Here is a 14,890-nt window from a genome sequence, read left to right as displayed (position 1 = left end):
TATCGACGAAGACTGTTGCTTACAGCTTGCAATTCCATTCCAGGGCCCAATGCAGTCCTTCACAGGGTCCTTGCTGTACGCTCGAGTGCACACTCAAGCTCGGGGACAAGTGCCGCGACGATAACGGATGCCGTGATCCTGCGTACTGTGACGGACGCATGCCTGTCTGCCCGCCGTCCATTAACAAACCGAACAAGACGATCTGCAACAAGGAGTACGTGTGCTACATGGGTGATTGCACCGGTTCCATCTGCTTGGCGTACGGACTCGAGAGCTGCCAGTGTGCCGTGGGTCCAACCGATCCTGCCATCAAGGCGTGCGAGTTGTGCTGCAAACAACCGGGCGAAGATAAACCCTGTCTAAGCTCGTTCGATTGGGATGAACCTCCGTACGATGTGCCGGATATGTACGCGAAACCGGGCACACCTTGCAACGACTACAATGGGTACTGTGACGTGGCGCAGAAGTGCCGTGAAGTCGATCCATCAGGACCTCTGGCAACGCTTCGGAAACTACTGCTGTCGGAGGAAAGCATCGCCAGCTTTAAGAAGTGGATCCTCGGCAATTGGTACACGGTGGCGCTGATCGTGACGGCTGTGCTTGTGCTTTTGGTAAGTGTTACGTGAAGCGTGAGTAGAAAAAAAACCGATCGGGTAACGCATGATAACGCATACGTTCGATTGAAACCGCAAAACGCAGCGCATCCGACGAAACGCGCGCCACTGGAAGGACATGCCGCTGGACATCGAGCGATACTGTGAGCGATAACGGTAGTTCGCTAGTTCGCCTACTTCGGCGGGTTCCCGTTGAAATGTACTCGATCTTCTCCTTTATGATCGCTCCTGTATGAGTGTGCTTGGGGTCCTTGTATTCGAAACATTCCGCTAGTCCCTCCGCTCGAGTTTCATTTTTCCGACCTGTTTGATTCCTTACTAACGCGTTGTTTTTCTGTCTCTCACAACCTCTTCCCACACCAGGTGCTGAGCGCGAAACTGCTGGGCAAGCGCACCAATCTAAAGCTGAAAACGGTCACAATCATCCACAGTGCGACGACGGAAACGGTCCGCCTGCCGGACGACAACAACGGTGTGATAGTGCACACGGCCGTCCGCACGAAAGTACCACTGAAAAAGAAGGTCCGTGGCGAACGCTCGAAACCATCAGCCAAGGGTCCAAAAGCACCACCAGTCCCGGCAGTGGCTGCGGCAACCAACGCGCCAAAACAACTCCTAACCACAGTGAACGGAGCGAACACCACCACAACCGCCGTGCTACGATCCACCACGAAGGACCTTCAGCAACGCCAACAGGCATCCGGGACGGGCGGTCCAACCACTGGCGGCAATCCAGCCACCATAGTCATTAAGCAGGTGAAACGGCACGTCGGTCGAACGACCACAACGACAACAGCTGCCGCAACCAGCTCGGAGAGTCCCAAAAAGTTGCTAAAGCGCAAGAAGAAACGCTCGAGTGGTGGTGGTGCCGGTGCCGGAGCCGGTGGTCCTTCCGATGAATCTCCCGTCAAAGAGCCGGTAACGGGAAAGCAACCGAAAAAGCACAAGAAACCCAAATCGAAGCATAAAGAAGTGATCGATTATTCGAGCCGCAACGCGTCGGATGCGCACAGTCACAGCAACACGTTCGGGAAGGTACACCGGTGGTTGCTGGAGTCCCCGGTGGTGGCTTCTGGGGTGGGAGGATACGAACGAACTCCACCCGTGACGGGTATCCTTAGCAAGAGTCAATCAACACCCGATCATCTCGTGCAACCTGCCGGTGTTGTGGCATCAGCTGTTGTTCCGACGGTTGCTCGATCGCCTAAAAAAGCACGCGTTAAAACTAAATCCGTGGGAAATCTGAACGAGAAGGTACGGTTGCAGGTCGTGTACAAACCACCGTTTAAGTTCAGCTTGAAGCTTTCTAAAACCGATCCCACGGTGGTGGCTGGTGTTAAAACGCATGTCCTACCAGGACCGACGGCGATGGGTGGTGCGAGACGTAAATCACGTGTCCTCACCGACCGGAAACGAGTGGGACCAGGAGGTGAAGATGGAGTCCGCAAGCGATCGGCCATTTTGATTCGACAGGTCCCGACGGAAGAGCAACAACCGATAATGGCGTCGGAACCGAATTACGAAACGCTTAATCCACGGCGTGAGAGTGAACTCGAGCAAGGACGAGGACAGCCGGATGTCGAGGACGAATCGCACACGTACGAAAACGTCACATTCGGTCGGGGTGATGAGTCACCGGAGTCACCGATCACGAGCTCGCAGGATCCACTGCAGGTGCCATCGATCAATACGGCAACGTTTAGGATCAGTCGAAGTGCGAGTGGAATTGCTCGAGGTGCTTCCGTCGGGCAGCGTGCTGGTGCAGGCAATCTCGACTCGAATAGTGGCCGAAATCGACGCTCAAGTGTCCATAATGGCTGCCCGGGAGTGTTCCGAACGTCAGGTGGTGACAGCACGGAGTGTTTGATTCGTTCCAGCACGAGCAATCTCAATCGACCTGCGGGTGGACGAAATAGGAGTAGTTTTGCGGAGCAAAAGCGTGCCAGCACGACTAACCTGAGCCGGCATCAGTCTGGGTCGGCTTCGAATTTACACTCACTCAAACGGCACGGATCCTCGAGCCAAGCGCTGCTGCCGGATTCGGGATCCGGTAGTCGACGGAACAGCATGACGCGGCTTTCACGCTCGGTTTCGAATGGAGCACCAGCGGCTGCGAATGGTACGCTTGGGAGTAATTCCAGCAATGGCAGCCATGGGTATCATGGTCAGCATCAACACCATCATCATCATCATCACCAGCATCAGCGAAGGAGCAGTGTAAGCAAAATGGCACCACAACAACAGCAACTGACAGCAGCTTTGACACGACAAACGTCACTGAACGTCAAAACGACACCCGGTGCAGGACATTCGACGCACGCCCGTCCACACACGTCGTCCTGTGCGGATGATCCGAAACTCCAGCGATCGTTTGAATGGCCTGCCGTTGGTCCTGGAGGTCCTGGCCGACGACCACCGGACGAGCCACTTCCGTCCGATCTCGAAGTGATGGTGTCGGATGTGGAAAATCTCGTCACCGATAGATAGCGACGTTGCGAGCGAACCAACCGTAACAAGTGATATAAGTAGCGCCGGACTGGGGGTGTGAGTAGGACGCCAGAAGGACACCGTGTTCTTTAGTGCTATTTTTAAGGCCCAAATTCTAGTTCAATTTTAATCGGCTGATTCGATGGAGACGCCTGGTCGCTCGTAGCAGTGAGTCTGTCACATCCAATATCATCAGTTTTTCTTCTTTTTCTACGTTAAATAGCGTAGTTTCCCGCATCCCCTCTCCCTCGTTCCCCCCGACAGTGCCAAGCCCTCGAGCCCCCGTCCAAGGGGCATTGCGATCCTGCCAGTAGTGTGTAAAAAACTGGCCACTTTTTTGTTCTGTTTTTTTTTTCTGTTTTGCATTTCCACAAACACTCGCACCGGAATGTCTGCCACCGCTCTGCCGTAACTGCCCACAAGGCTGATCTATCACAAACACCCTCCACCTTTTTCTACCCTTGTCACCTGTCTTTCCACCTCCCCCGCCGCCCCACCACGTGACCAAGCGACAGCACGCAAGCCTACCGCACCAGTACACGATCATATCACTAGACGATCGCCGTTCGATAGTGACGCGATTTTCCCAGCTCTTTTTTTGTACTCTCTTCCCCCATTCGTCCTTTTTAAAGCTCCTGTGCGTACGTGTGTGTGTGTGAATGAGACTGCGTGAGAGTGTGCGTTTTGTGAGCGTTAGAATAGCGCGGCATCTGATCTGCCAGCTCCCAATTCCAAGCCGCCCGTTTTCTTCCCATTTTTATGTGCCCCAATGCCGCTTCCCACCGGTGTGCGGCCCGTAGAAAAGTAGCAAAGTGGCCGAAGTGCGCGAGAGAATTGTACATACACACGAAAACAAAACAAAAACCAACACGAACGAACGAATGAACGATTCGGTGGGAATGCAGCGCAGCGTGTGAGGAGTACGTTTTAGATCGATCGCTTTCAATGTCGAATCAATTAACCCGCCTGTTGTTGGAGAGAATGAGAGGGAAGCATAATGGCGCTTATTCGTCCGCCATTTGTCGTCGTCGTTTCAGCGCATGCTTACACGATCGGTCGATCCTCCCCCAATACAATGCTCCCTAAATCTCCTCATAATCAAAGGACATTCGGAAGCGGCAGTGAATGCAAGAGAGAGAGGCAAAATGAGATGGGGTTGATGCAGGAGTCGTTCCGGAAGTGAACAAACCTAATAAAAACTAAACATATAAGATAAATGTGATTCTAATCTTATAGAAGCGTAAAAAAAAGAGACAACTTATAGGCTTAAGGATAAAGACAAAAAAAATGGACAAAAACACTACTAACACACATACGCTAGAGAGAGAGATAGAGAGAGAGAGAGAAAGAGAGTAATCGAGAGGGCAAAAAAGCAAACTTTATCAAAACACGCAGCGTGCTGCAAAATCACTAAGGCTAAGCGCAAGCAGAAATTGCGTGAATGTGTGTATATTTATATGTATATTCGAATCCGGTTTTTTGTCCCCCCCTTCCGCTTGGCCGCGAATGCCTGCACCCCTCCCCGGCATAGTTAACACCATTCTGATCGTCTGACGGAAAAGGACGAAACCGTGCTGCTCGGTAGAAGCGAACAGAGAGATGCCCGATAGCTAGGCAGCGTCCTGTTGAAGGAGCGAGCTGAAAAGTTGGTTTAAGCTAAAATAGTTTTATTTACAACCGGCATTTGTGGAGGCCCGCGGAGGAGCGAGAATGAAATGCGATTAAATCCCTCCGCCCAACAGGCAAGCATTAGCGATCATCAACACAAAGTCCGAGTAATGCATTTTGTTTTAATCGAATCCAACTAGCGGATCGCCAACGCTTTGTCGTCTAATGGATAAGGGCTCATTTTTATGGCACCAATCTCACGATCACGTGCAAAATGGCGGACTCCTGCAGCAAAGCTGAACCGAAGAAAGTCCGCGTGCGAACGGAACGGAACGAGAATGGCGACATAACATATATTTTGTACAACAGCGAACTCCTTTTTTGTGGCACTTATACTTATATACGCAAACACCGAGCAGACCATCTTCTTCGAGGGTATTTATTTTCGTACTTCGCTGACGGATGGGAAAGAGAGAACAAAGCAAGCCAAACATCGATCGTGTGATCGTTCGCTTCCCTTTTTGTGTGTATGTCTGTGTGTTTGTGTAGCTTCACCAGGATCGGTGGGATCGTGTCGCGATGGGGTCACTTTTCGTACCAGCAAGCAAACGGTGCAATTCGATGAGCAACAGGGAATGCAGTAGCAAAGAACCTTTTGAAGTCAATCGCCGAAACCGAACGCTAACCTTAACCTAATAAATCTACCGTTTGCACGGCGGTTAAAGCAACCATCGAGCCAGAGAGAGAGAGCAATTGAGAGCATCGGCGAGTTGATATTAATGATTAAACCAGCCAACAGAGTAGCTAACACAAAATTAAACCTCCATCACTCGTACACCTAAAATTTTTAAGGGCGCATAAGGACAAGCAATCAGCAGGCGAAAAAAGGGATTAGAGCGATGAAAAACGTGAGCCAGAATAGATGTACTCAAGGAAGCACGAGTTGAGTGGAATGTGATGGAGCAGCTAGACGACGAGAGAATATTGAGAGAATAAAGTGTAAAATAAAGAAAAAAAAATATGATCGTCCGATGTACTTTATTTGTCCCGTGGCATTACATTCGCAAAGGTGCGTGGGTTTTAAATATTGAAACGTTTACTAGACGTTGAAATAAAATGAAAGAAATCCATCCTGTTTATCCTCCTGAAGAAGTACGTGATTGTCATCGTGATTGCTAGAATCTTCTAACAAAGCGTTTCTTTTTATTCAGCCTTCATTGTGATCTATGATCTGTGAGTGACAAAACTTTAGATTTTTCTTCAATTTACCGCGAAATAAACACCAAGGGAAAACACTCCGCTTGAGCGAAAAAGTGTTTTAAAACTTGCATAATAATTGCTAATCATGCCAACCATTGATGTACATAAAATGCTCTGAACGCATGCAATCGCTAGGAATATGCTCATTGAAAACGAATTCACAACAGCGTGAAAAGCGAGAAAAATTGGTGACGTCAAAAACGACTCGCCTTTCGAGCGGGCAAAACAGTCAAAATTTTTCGCAAAAGTAACAGGAGAACATGTTCGCAAAGAGGTGGTTTTTTTTTTAACCGAACTGTGCTACAAAAAACCTCCCGTGTAACTGTACTACGGATTAAAAAATGCGAGCTTAAAAATTTCACTAATAGATGGCGCTCTCAGGTGAAATGTTTCAACCGTTGAAATATTTCAAGCGTTTCATTCAGCGCCATCTATGAGTCAGCAGTGGAAGTATATTTTCTCTTTGCCGCAATTAGCGCCATCTATTGGGTGTTACCGGAAGCTTTGAAATATTTATTTTCATGCTCTCCTGTTACTTTTCGTAAATTTTGCTGTTTTGCCGGTGCCGATTGCCGATTTTAAGAAATTCTCATTATTTGCATTTTTTGCTCGGAATTCAAACAAAAGCGAATATTTGCGACTTACCATTATGACCAACATTCCGCCAAAGCGTTTCGGATTGATTCAAGTCACAAAACATCGGAAAAGTGAATATATCATATTTGTTTGTTAATTTATTTACTTTTCCACCTAACGTTTCCGTTCCGTTCGATTTGAGATGCCACACTGGCTACGATGGAGCTTGTTTTTCCCGAAAGCGCACTGCTGTTGGAAACCCGAGCGGCGAGGCTGATGGAACGTCGACGATTCGACGATTCAACAAAACGGAACACCACACGCGCGAATAGAGAGCCCCCAAACTGGTGGGCGCCCGGCGACAATTGCGTCGAACAAAGTACAGTACACCGCCACTTTTATTCCCTATGCACAAGCACGTATAACGCTAACAGTCCTAAAATGCCGTACTTCAGTTTGGGATACTCGTTCATGTAGATCGTTATCATGCCGACGTACGGCAGGAAGCCTCTGGCTCGCCCTACGATGTCCTTTTTCGTCAGCCACAGCTGGCCGGGAGCGTACAGGCCTCGATCATCCACGGAGTTGTTGTCACCCTTCGTGAGGAATTTCACCGTACCGTTGTTCCTGCAAGAAACGACGAGAAACGCCAATTAGTAATGCTGGGTGACACCGGGTTTGTTTTCTGTGGAGCTGTTCGTCAAACGTACTTCTCGTGCAGCTTAATCACCCGGTGGACGATCGGAATGTCACGGCCTTCGATTTTGAACACCACAATTTCTCCCACTCGCACCGGTTCGTCCTGGTTGGTGAGAAACAACAGATCGCCCCGATGGAAAGCCGGTTCCATACTACCGCTCAGCACGACAACAATCGGCGACTCGCTGCCGGTCATCACCATTAGGCCCTTCCAGATCATGAGCGCCGAGGAGACAATCATACCGAAGCTTAGCACCTGAAACAGAAACTGTTTGCGGACGAAAGCAGAACGTGTGTTAGATGCAATTTTGCGACCATTTCCCGGCACTCGAGTGCGGACGCCGTCCCGTAACGACTCACCTGTCGCTTGTCCATTCGCTGGACGCCACCACCGAGCCCGCTGAGACCGAGACTTTCCATCATTCCCATGGTGAGATCGGGTGTTGAGCCTAAACTGTAAATCTGTTCGTAATGGGAAGCCTTAACCAAAATATGTGCACAATTTCGGAGCTGCTTCTTTTGCTCACGAATCAACACGGCACCTTCGAACACGAAACCAAAAGTTTTTCTTCTTCGTTTCGGTATACGTTGGTTCGTTTGGCTGTCAAAAACGACACGTATCCCAGTGTCACATCATGCAGGGGCCCATTCCATCGCACTAATGCAGCGATTACACCATAGTAAAAATATAACCAAAAACCTGATTGTCGGTGACACAAAATTACAATCGAATGCATAATTTTTTATCAATCGTTCAATATTATTTGAATGCGTTTAAGCTATGTGCAACAATCGGTTTGATGCATTTGATACGGAAAGTATAAACGCGGCTTAATAATGCAGCTGTCATTCGATCACGCATCTCTTTCTATCGGGTGCATGCTGCGCTTTTGCATAGTATGCTGCAGGAAATTCAAATAAGTCGTTGATGAAACGTGTTCTTCATTCTTCGCGAATTAACATAAAGATTAAACTCAGAAAATAGCTATACTAATCTAGTAAATTGCATGCTGCAACAACTGTACATCCACAGATTTGCTCATCAGTTTGGGAATCCAAAACTGCACGAGAAAGGAATATCGCGTGCTAAATTGCGGATCGACACAAAATTCAAACGAAAAAAGAAACAAAACATAAATTTACACCGTTTCACAAAATGTTTACATAATTACCGAAATGTTTACTTAATTTAATGCCTTGATTGCGACGAACTTATCACTTTTCGTCGTACTACGACACGATGCTTCAGCGTGGAACGTAAATCTTGCATGCAAATCATCGCACGCCTTCTTATGACCTTCTGTCGTGATTGCACGCGCTCGCACGGATTATCTTAGCTTCTCGATTAGGCTCTGCATACAATTGTACATAATGGAATCGCAATCTGCGTAATCGTTGGCCAGCTGCTTGCCGAGTGACGCCATTCCGGGATGCTCGAGAAAGTAGTGTGGCGCGAGTGCGGTGAGAAAAACGAGCATCGTTTTGCTGACGGAAACCAGTGCTTTGGTGTTGTAGACAAAATCACTGGACGCGCTTGGTCGCGCCGCTGCGATGGCACTCTGCCGCTGTTCATACACCTTGAAAACGTTGATAAACTCGACCAGATTGGACTGCATCCCTACATGGGCGCGCAGTGCTTCCGGTTCAACCGGGAACGTGACCAGTATGAAGAGTAGATTAACACCCTAAAAATAGAAATAATTACATATTCAACACCACGTGGCAAGACCAGAAGAGAATGTTGATTTATGAAAGGCATGAAATTGTGCATCTTTCCGTACATGGCAGTATCGGCCGTTCTCGCGCGTCATTCCCTGACACTTGACCGCTTCGTGAGGCAGCAACTCGATGATCCGGTTTACCCACCGATAGTACCGCCGGTTCCGGAAGCTACCCTCGAGGCAGTCGTGTCGCAGCTGCTCGCACACCGGTTCGTATAGGTGGCATTTACGGTCGATCGATTGGATCTCATCTAGGGCGTCGATGACGTAGTTGGGCAAATCGAGTGCGAGCATTTTTAACAGGTACAACAGGTAAATGCCCGCCGTGGTCAGCTTCGATTCGTGCATAAGCACATTAAGCAACACCTCCATAATATCGTCGACGGTGTTCCACTGAAAAAATATAGCCCAATGCTGCTGGTTATCATCTTGCACTAGGGGGTCAGTAACATGTCGTGCTTACCTGTGTGAAATCCGTTTTATCGACCTCTTCCAGCTCCACGTACAAAAAGATACATCTCCAGAGAGCCTCAAGAAACGGTTCATCTTGGATGGTTGTGATGGCCATCTTCTTCGCATTGCTGAACACAACGTGGTGGATGTTTGTCCGTCGCATGATGGTTCGGTGCCGATGTCCCAACAGCACACAAAACAACCTCAAACCCAACAGTTTGTACGCTGGATCGAAAAATTCCACCAGGGCAACGCCAACCGACAGGATAAACGTTGCTGCATCATCGTCAAGGATCGGTCGCGTGGAGTCATGCAAAAATCCGTACGATCCGTACAGAAATTCCACCAGCTGAACGAACCCTTCCACGTCGGCCGGATGATACTTCCACTCATCTGCCACCGACGCTAACACGCGTCGATAGTGGCCATACAAGTGACACCAAACCCGTTCACTGCCCTTGTCAGTCAGCAGTTGTTCCAGTTCGTGGCCCTGGTAGAACTTTGCGATGCGGTTCTGTAATGACGTCTTCCCGGTGCGGAAGGACCCACTTCCACTACCCGTGGTCCCGCTACTGTACTGCTCGCTTATCACAAGTACTAGTCCCGCTTTGAACTCAACGTTGGCGTTCTCGTTGTACACGTCGTGGCCGGTCAGATCAGCACCGTGCGCTGCCAGCAGATCGAATACCGCCGGAAGTGACGCATCCAGCACGTGCAGGAACGGCTCGAATGTGGCACGCTCCAAAGGGCCATCCTCGATGCTGGTCGACAGTCGGGGCACTTTGCAGCATTTGATCAGCTCCGTGGCACGTTCTAACGTGGATGCTGCATCCATTACACTCGTTGACCCGAACGCCCGGTCACAACAAACGCGACCTGGATTGGCGGTATCTGAAGGACAATAAGAAGAGAGGAGAAAATAGAATGCAAGATGAGAATTTAAAATACTTCTGATTGCTTATCAAGCTTTCGTAAGTACTGTGAGTCGTAAATAAGAAGAGAAAAAAAAGTCCATTAAAATTCGAATGGCACAACAGATGGCCCGTTAAAGCTCGTTTTTCGTTGTTTTCGCCGACAGCATGGTTAACTCGGTTTTTATTCCAGTGTTATGTAAAAAAAAATGCAAAATTAAACCGAAGGTCACACAACACAATCGCTGTGTATCATGGTAACAACATTGTTCAAAATCGTACTATGGCCAATGCCTTGTTTTGTGCCTTGGATGGCTTTTGTTTCAATTTCAAAGCGGACAATGAGATTTTTTGATCCGTTACATGCGTTACATAATGCACGTGCGACGTGTAACGGTCGGCAACGGTGAAACCACGTTTTCAGTAATAATTTTGCAAGCACATTTTCACAATTAATTGACATAAAATATTTTTCATTTGTCTAAGAACCGTATCATTAACTGATCTTCCTACCGTTGAGATAGTGATCGTTCTTGGGCGGTAATTATGCCATCAGAATGCAAATAAAACGCCTATCAACATTAAACACCATCAGCGCCACGAGGTGCCCCCCCCTTTGACGGACTTTCGTTGCCTTAACTTACTATTGCGTGGCCAATATTTGTGTTCTTTGTTTGCTTCGATTTCAATTGATTCGGTCAACATTCCCACTATTTCCCCCACAACCCACCAGTAGTGCTGTGGGCAACAGCTGACTGTCGCAGCTATTCCTTCTTTGTTGAACATGATTCAAAGCACCGACGAGGTAAAAGACTCTACCACGGCTCAGGCATCAAATGCTTCCTACCATTTCTTGCGAATGGCCCATCCGGCAGGGCACACGAACCGGCAATAATATTATAGGGCGCTTCCGAAACGCATTTATCGTCACCATGGCAACTCGCAGGAGCACCCTAAACGAACGATGGTGTTTGCCGTTTCGTATCGAAACGCGAGCTGCACTTACGCAATTGAAAAACCCCTTCAGAACGACCATCTTTGGGGGTAGAGTGGAAGAGGAACCAAGCAGCCGCCGAACTTCGTCGCGAGATGGCCCGTCGTGTCACTCTTTTACGTCTCAATTATCCGCTGGAATGCTAGAGGCAGCGTTGCTCAATCGTAGAACCTTTCCTGTTGTACGAAAGAGCACTATGCTGGTATGTCTTAATGTTGAGGAGGGCTGTTCCATTAATCAAGCAAGAAACATTGCTTTTTAATCTCCCTAGCTGTCTTGAAATAAGTATCCTAAGGCTTTAAAATTCGTGCACAGCTCATCCTAGATCAGCTTTAAATCAGATTGTGAAGGAGCCTGTCTCCCGCCAAAAGAAAGAACTCGCCTACCCCAACACGAATCGGTTGTACTTCGGGTTGAGTAGCTCTGGCCTGGAGGATATTTTCCCGATTCGGCCATAAAGGAAAAAAATCCGGCACATAACCTGCGCTCCCTTCTATTTCGGTTCGCGTACGTCGTTGTACTTGTGTATTGCGTCTCCTAAAATACACCCCACACAACCACAACACAACCGCGTTGGATTTGTGTTCTCCAACGATGGAACACATAATTTCCGAACGGCTCGGGGCCATCTGGTTCACATTCGGAGACACATTAACCTAGGGTAAGGGAGAAAACGAAAACGTAATAAAAAAAAAAGCAAGAACAACGACATCAGCTATCCATCTACGGACCACGCCGGTCCGGGACAAACGAACCATTTAGTCACACGCGAACGTTTGTCGAATCCGGAGTGTGGAACCCGGTCCGTTTTCTGTGGCCACTAATTTGGATTAGGCTTAATTATCGACACCCAAACCGCGATGTTATCGGTGACGGACCTGTTGTTCTTCGCGTTCGTAACGCTGATCACTTCCTACGCGATAAGATATATCATCTATCGTCCGCGTCAGTTCCCGCCAGGACTGCCCCGGCTACCGTTGCTGGGCAGCTACCCGTTTCTGCTGGCCATCAACTACAATCATCTGCACCGTGCCGCAGCAACGCTGAGCCGCGTGTTGGGCTGCAAGTTGATCGGTATATTCCTTGGCGAAACACCGGCAGTCATCGTGAACGATCATACCATTGTGCGACAAGTGTTGCAGCGCTCCGAGTTCGATGGCCGACCGGATCTATTCCTGGCACGGCTGCGCGACGAACGTTACGCGCGCCGAGGTAACGGATCTCACGATCCAACGGACCCCCTCTTCCAGCGGCGATTCCTGTAGCGATTGATCCTTTGGCATTTTCAATTTCCATACGCATCGCGTCGCAGGACTATTCTTCACCGACGGTGACAGTTGGCGTGAGCAGCGCAAGTTTTTCCTCAAGGCCCTGCACGAGTATGGATTCGGGACGCGAAGTGACACCGTAGAACAAGACGTGCAGGATGGGCTAGGCGATCTGGTTGCATTGCTCAAGGATGGACCCAAGCACGATCACGAGCGGGCTGTCGTCGATGGAACGGACGGGTACGCGCTCTGTCCGCAGGTGTTTTTCGCGCTTTTCTCCAACGTAATGCTGCGCATGCTGACCGGCTCCCGGCTGGAACGGGAAGATCAAGCGGTTCTGTTTGAGTGAGCGCGCACAACCACGTCTGTTGGGGTGATCTCATTTTCACCGAACGCTTTTTTGTTGTTTTTGCTCTTCCTTTTCTGTGACAGGGTTGGTGCGTGTTCGCTTGCCTTCCATCGACAGGGCGACGATTACGGGCTGGCACTCAGCTACATCCCATGGATCCGCCACGTGCTTCCGGGTTTCTCCCGATACCGCGTGCTGCGAGAAGTGAACCGTAAGGCGAACGGTGTGATCCAATCACTTGTGGAAAAGTGTGAGCAAACGTACAGTGAAGATGATATCCGGTGCTTCATTGATGCGTACATCCGAGAGCTGCGTCGGACGGGCAACAAACCCACCAGTGGAAGTGACACCTTTGGATTTGAGTGTAAGATCATGTGGAGTGTGCTTACGATCCCGTACAGCTTAACATTCAACGTCGTTTCACTTTCGCTTTCCACAGATGATCAGCTCATTATCGGGTGCGCCGATTTTCTCGTGCCAGCATTCTCAGCCATTCCGGCTAAGCTCGGACTGATCCTACAGCGCCTGGTCACACATCCGGACGTGGTGGAAAAGATGCAAGCCGAAATCGAACAGCACGTTGGTCAATCACGAATGCCGTCGTTGGGCGATCGAGGACAACTGAACTACTGCGAAGCCGTTGTACGAGAAGGCCTACGCATCGATACACTTGTACCTTCGGGTATTCCGCACGTGGCCACCGTTGACACGGAACTCGCTGGCTATCGAATCCCGAAGGGTACGCTGATCATCAATGGGCTGGACTATATCAACCATCAACAGGACGTTTTTCCCGAACCGGAAACATTCCGTCCAGAACGGTTCCTAGATGCCGACGGAAAACTGTCGCTGGAGCTAGATCGATCCGTCCCATTCGGAGCAGGAAAGCGTGTCTGTGCGGGAGAATCCTTCGCCCGTAACGCGCTTTTCCTCACGATCACGACCCTGGTGCAGCAGTTCACGTTCACCACGGAACACACACCTGATCCAAAACAACACCTGACCGGTGTTATTCGTACCACGCCTGATTATAGGATTAAATTTTCAGCGCGTTGAGATGCATCTTTCCGATACTCACACCAAGCGTATTTATTTTCTTTTCCTAACCGTATTTATCGACTCGATGAACTTAACGTTTTACGATCAAGTTACTGAAGAGTATGAATATTTATGAATGAATATGTATTTTGCTTGAATATGAATGAATTTCCATTAACTTATATTTAAACAAAATTTCCATATGCACTGTACCATAGCATTTAAAATATATTAAAGTGTGCATTGCATAGGATTCGTGAAAATCGCTACTGTTGAATTATTATGAACTTGCAATTACTATGACACAAGATTTTCTTGTAGACTGAAAATAGTTTCATCGTTTGGTAAGTGAATTCCCAGAGATTATACTCCTCGGTACAGTACCACGTGTAGTCAGCCGCAGGGTAATGAACCGGAGGTAATGGTGATACTCCATCGACAGCGTGCTTTATCTGGTGTACAACTATAGACCGTTGTCATTGTTGCTGTTCGATAGACGAAATAGCGGCCGGTGTCTACGTCGTGTCACACCGGGGACATACAAGACGCCGGTGTTCGAATACAGATCATTGTTTTGGGCTGAGCTATATTATTCAAACACGGAGTCCACATGAATAGGACATCACTTAGTTCGATAGTACTGACCTACAGAGCGACCGAGCACGTCGGTGTAGTCTGTTGCCATTCGACGGGACAGGAACACGAGAGTGTTTGCTTTTAATACCGTCTAGTTAAGATATTGAAAGCAAACTCGAGATACCGATAATTATTCGTTGCCAGGGGGCGCAAGCTTAATTACACATCACCCTTTGCTTGATCTGAGTTCTACACTCCCATGAACTAACGCTTATGCACAGCTTCGTAAACGGTGGAGGCATGCACACAGGAAAGTGCAAATCACGGTAGATGCGG

The 14,890-nt window shown here is 48.7% G+C and overlaps 4 protein-coding genes across 4 annotated transcripts in view; 2 read left to right on the top strand and 2 right to left on the bottom strand.

Annotated features, from left to right (window-relative positions):
* Positions 1–3,101, top strand: part of LOC128730426 (uncharacterized) — a 109,651-nt gene extending 106,550 nt beyond the window's left edge. Inside the window, exons 11-12 of the mRNA XM_053823473.1 lie at positions 44–611; positions 978–3,101. Coding sequence (XP_053679448.1) covers positions 44–611; positions 978–3,101 — 2,692 coding nt within the window. The remainder of the gene's footprint in view (positions 1–43; positions 612–977) is intronic.
* Positions 3,102–6,699: 3,598 nt separating this feature from the next.
* LOC128731071 (signal peptidase complex catalytic subunit SEC11A) lies at positions 6,700–7,808 on the bottom strand. The gene is made up of 3 exons (XM_053824166.1): positions 7,605–7,808; positions 7,256–7,512; positions 6,700–7,172 (listed from the first exon to the last, which is right to left on the bottom strand). The coding sequence occupies exons 1-3, from the start codon at positions 7,671–7,673 to the stop codon at positions 6,944–6,946; spliced, it is 555 nt and encodes a 184-aa protein (XP_053680141.1). The 5' UTR covers positions 7,674–7,808; the 3' UTR covers positions 6,700–6,943.
* A 764-nt stretch (positions 7,809–8,572) lies between these two features.
* On the bottom strand, positions 8,573–10,391 carry LOC128730564 (uncharacterized). Its single transcript, XM_053823632.1, has 3 exons — positions 9,429–10,391; positions 9,026–9,358; positions 8,573–8,929 (listed from the first exon to the last, which is right to left on the bottom strand). Exons 1-3 carry the CDS (start codon positions 10,251–10,253, stop codon positions 8,573–8,575), a joined length of 1,515 nt encoding a protein of 504 aa, XP_053679607.1. The 5' UTR covers positions 10,254–10,391.
* Positions 10,392–12,183: 1,792 nt separating this feature from the next.
* LOC128730563 (probable cytochrome P450 304a1) lies at positions 12,184–14,185 on the top strand. The gene is made up of 4 exons (XM_053823631.1): positions 12,184–12,535; positions 12,636–12,936; positions 13,024–13,304; positions 13,380–14,185. The coding sequence occupies exons 1-4, from the start codon at positions 12,184–12,186 to the stop codon at positions 13,994–13,996; spliced, it is 1,551 nt and encodes a 516-aa protein (XP_053679606.1). The 3' UTR covers positions 13,997–14,185.
* The last annotated feature ends 705 nt before the right edge of the window (positions 14,186–14,890 follow it).

The sequence above is a fragment of the Anopheles nili genome, chromosome 2, assembly GCF_943737925.1.
Source record: "Anopheles nili chromosome 2, idAnoNiliSN_F5_01, whole genome shotgun sequence".
NCBI classification, from domain to species: Eukaryota; Metazoa; Arthropoda; class Insecta; order Diptera; family Culicidae; genus Anopheles; species Anopheles nili.
The sequence above is the reverse complement of the archived record's forward strand: the minus strand, read 5'-3'. Positions and strand labels throughout refer to the sequence as shown.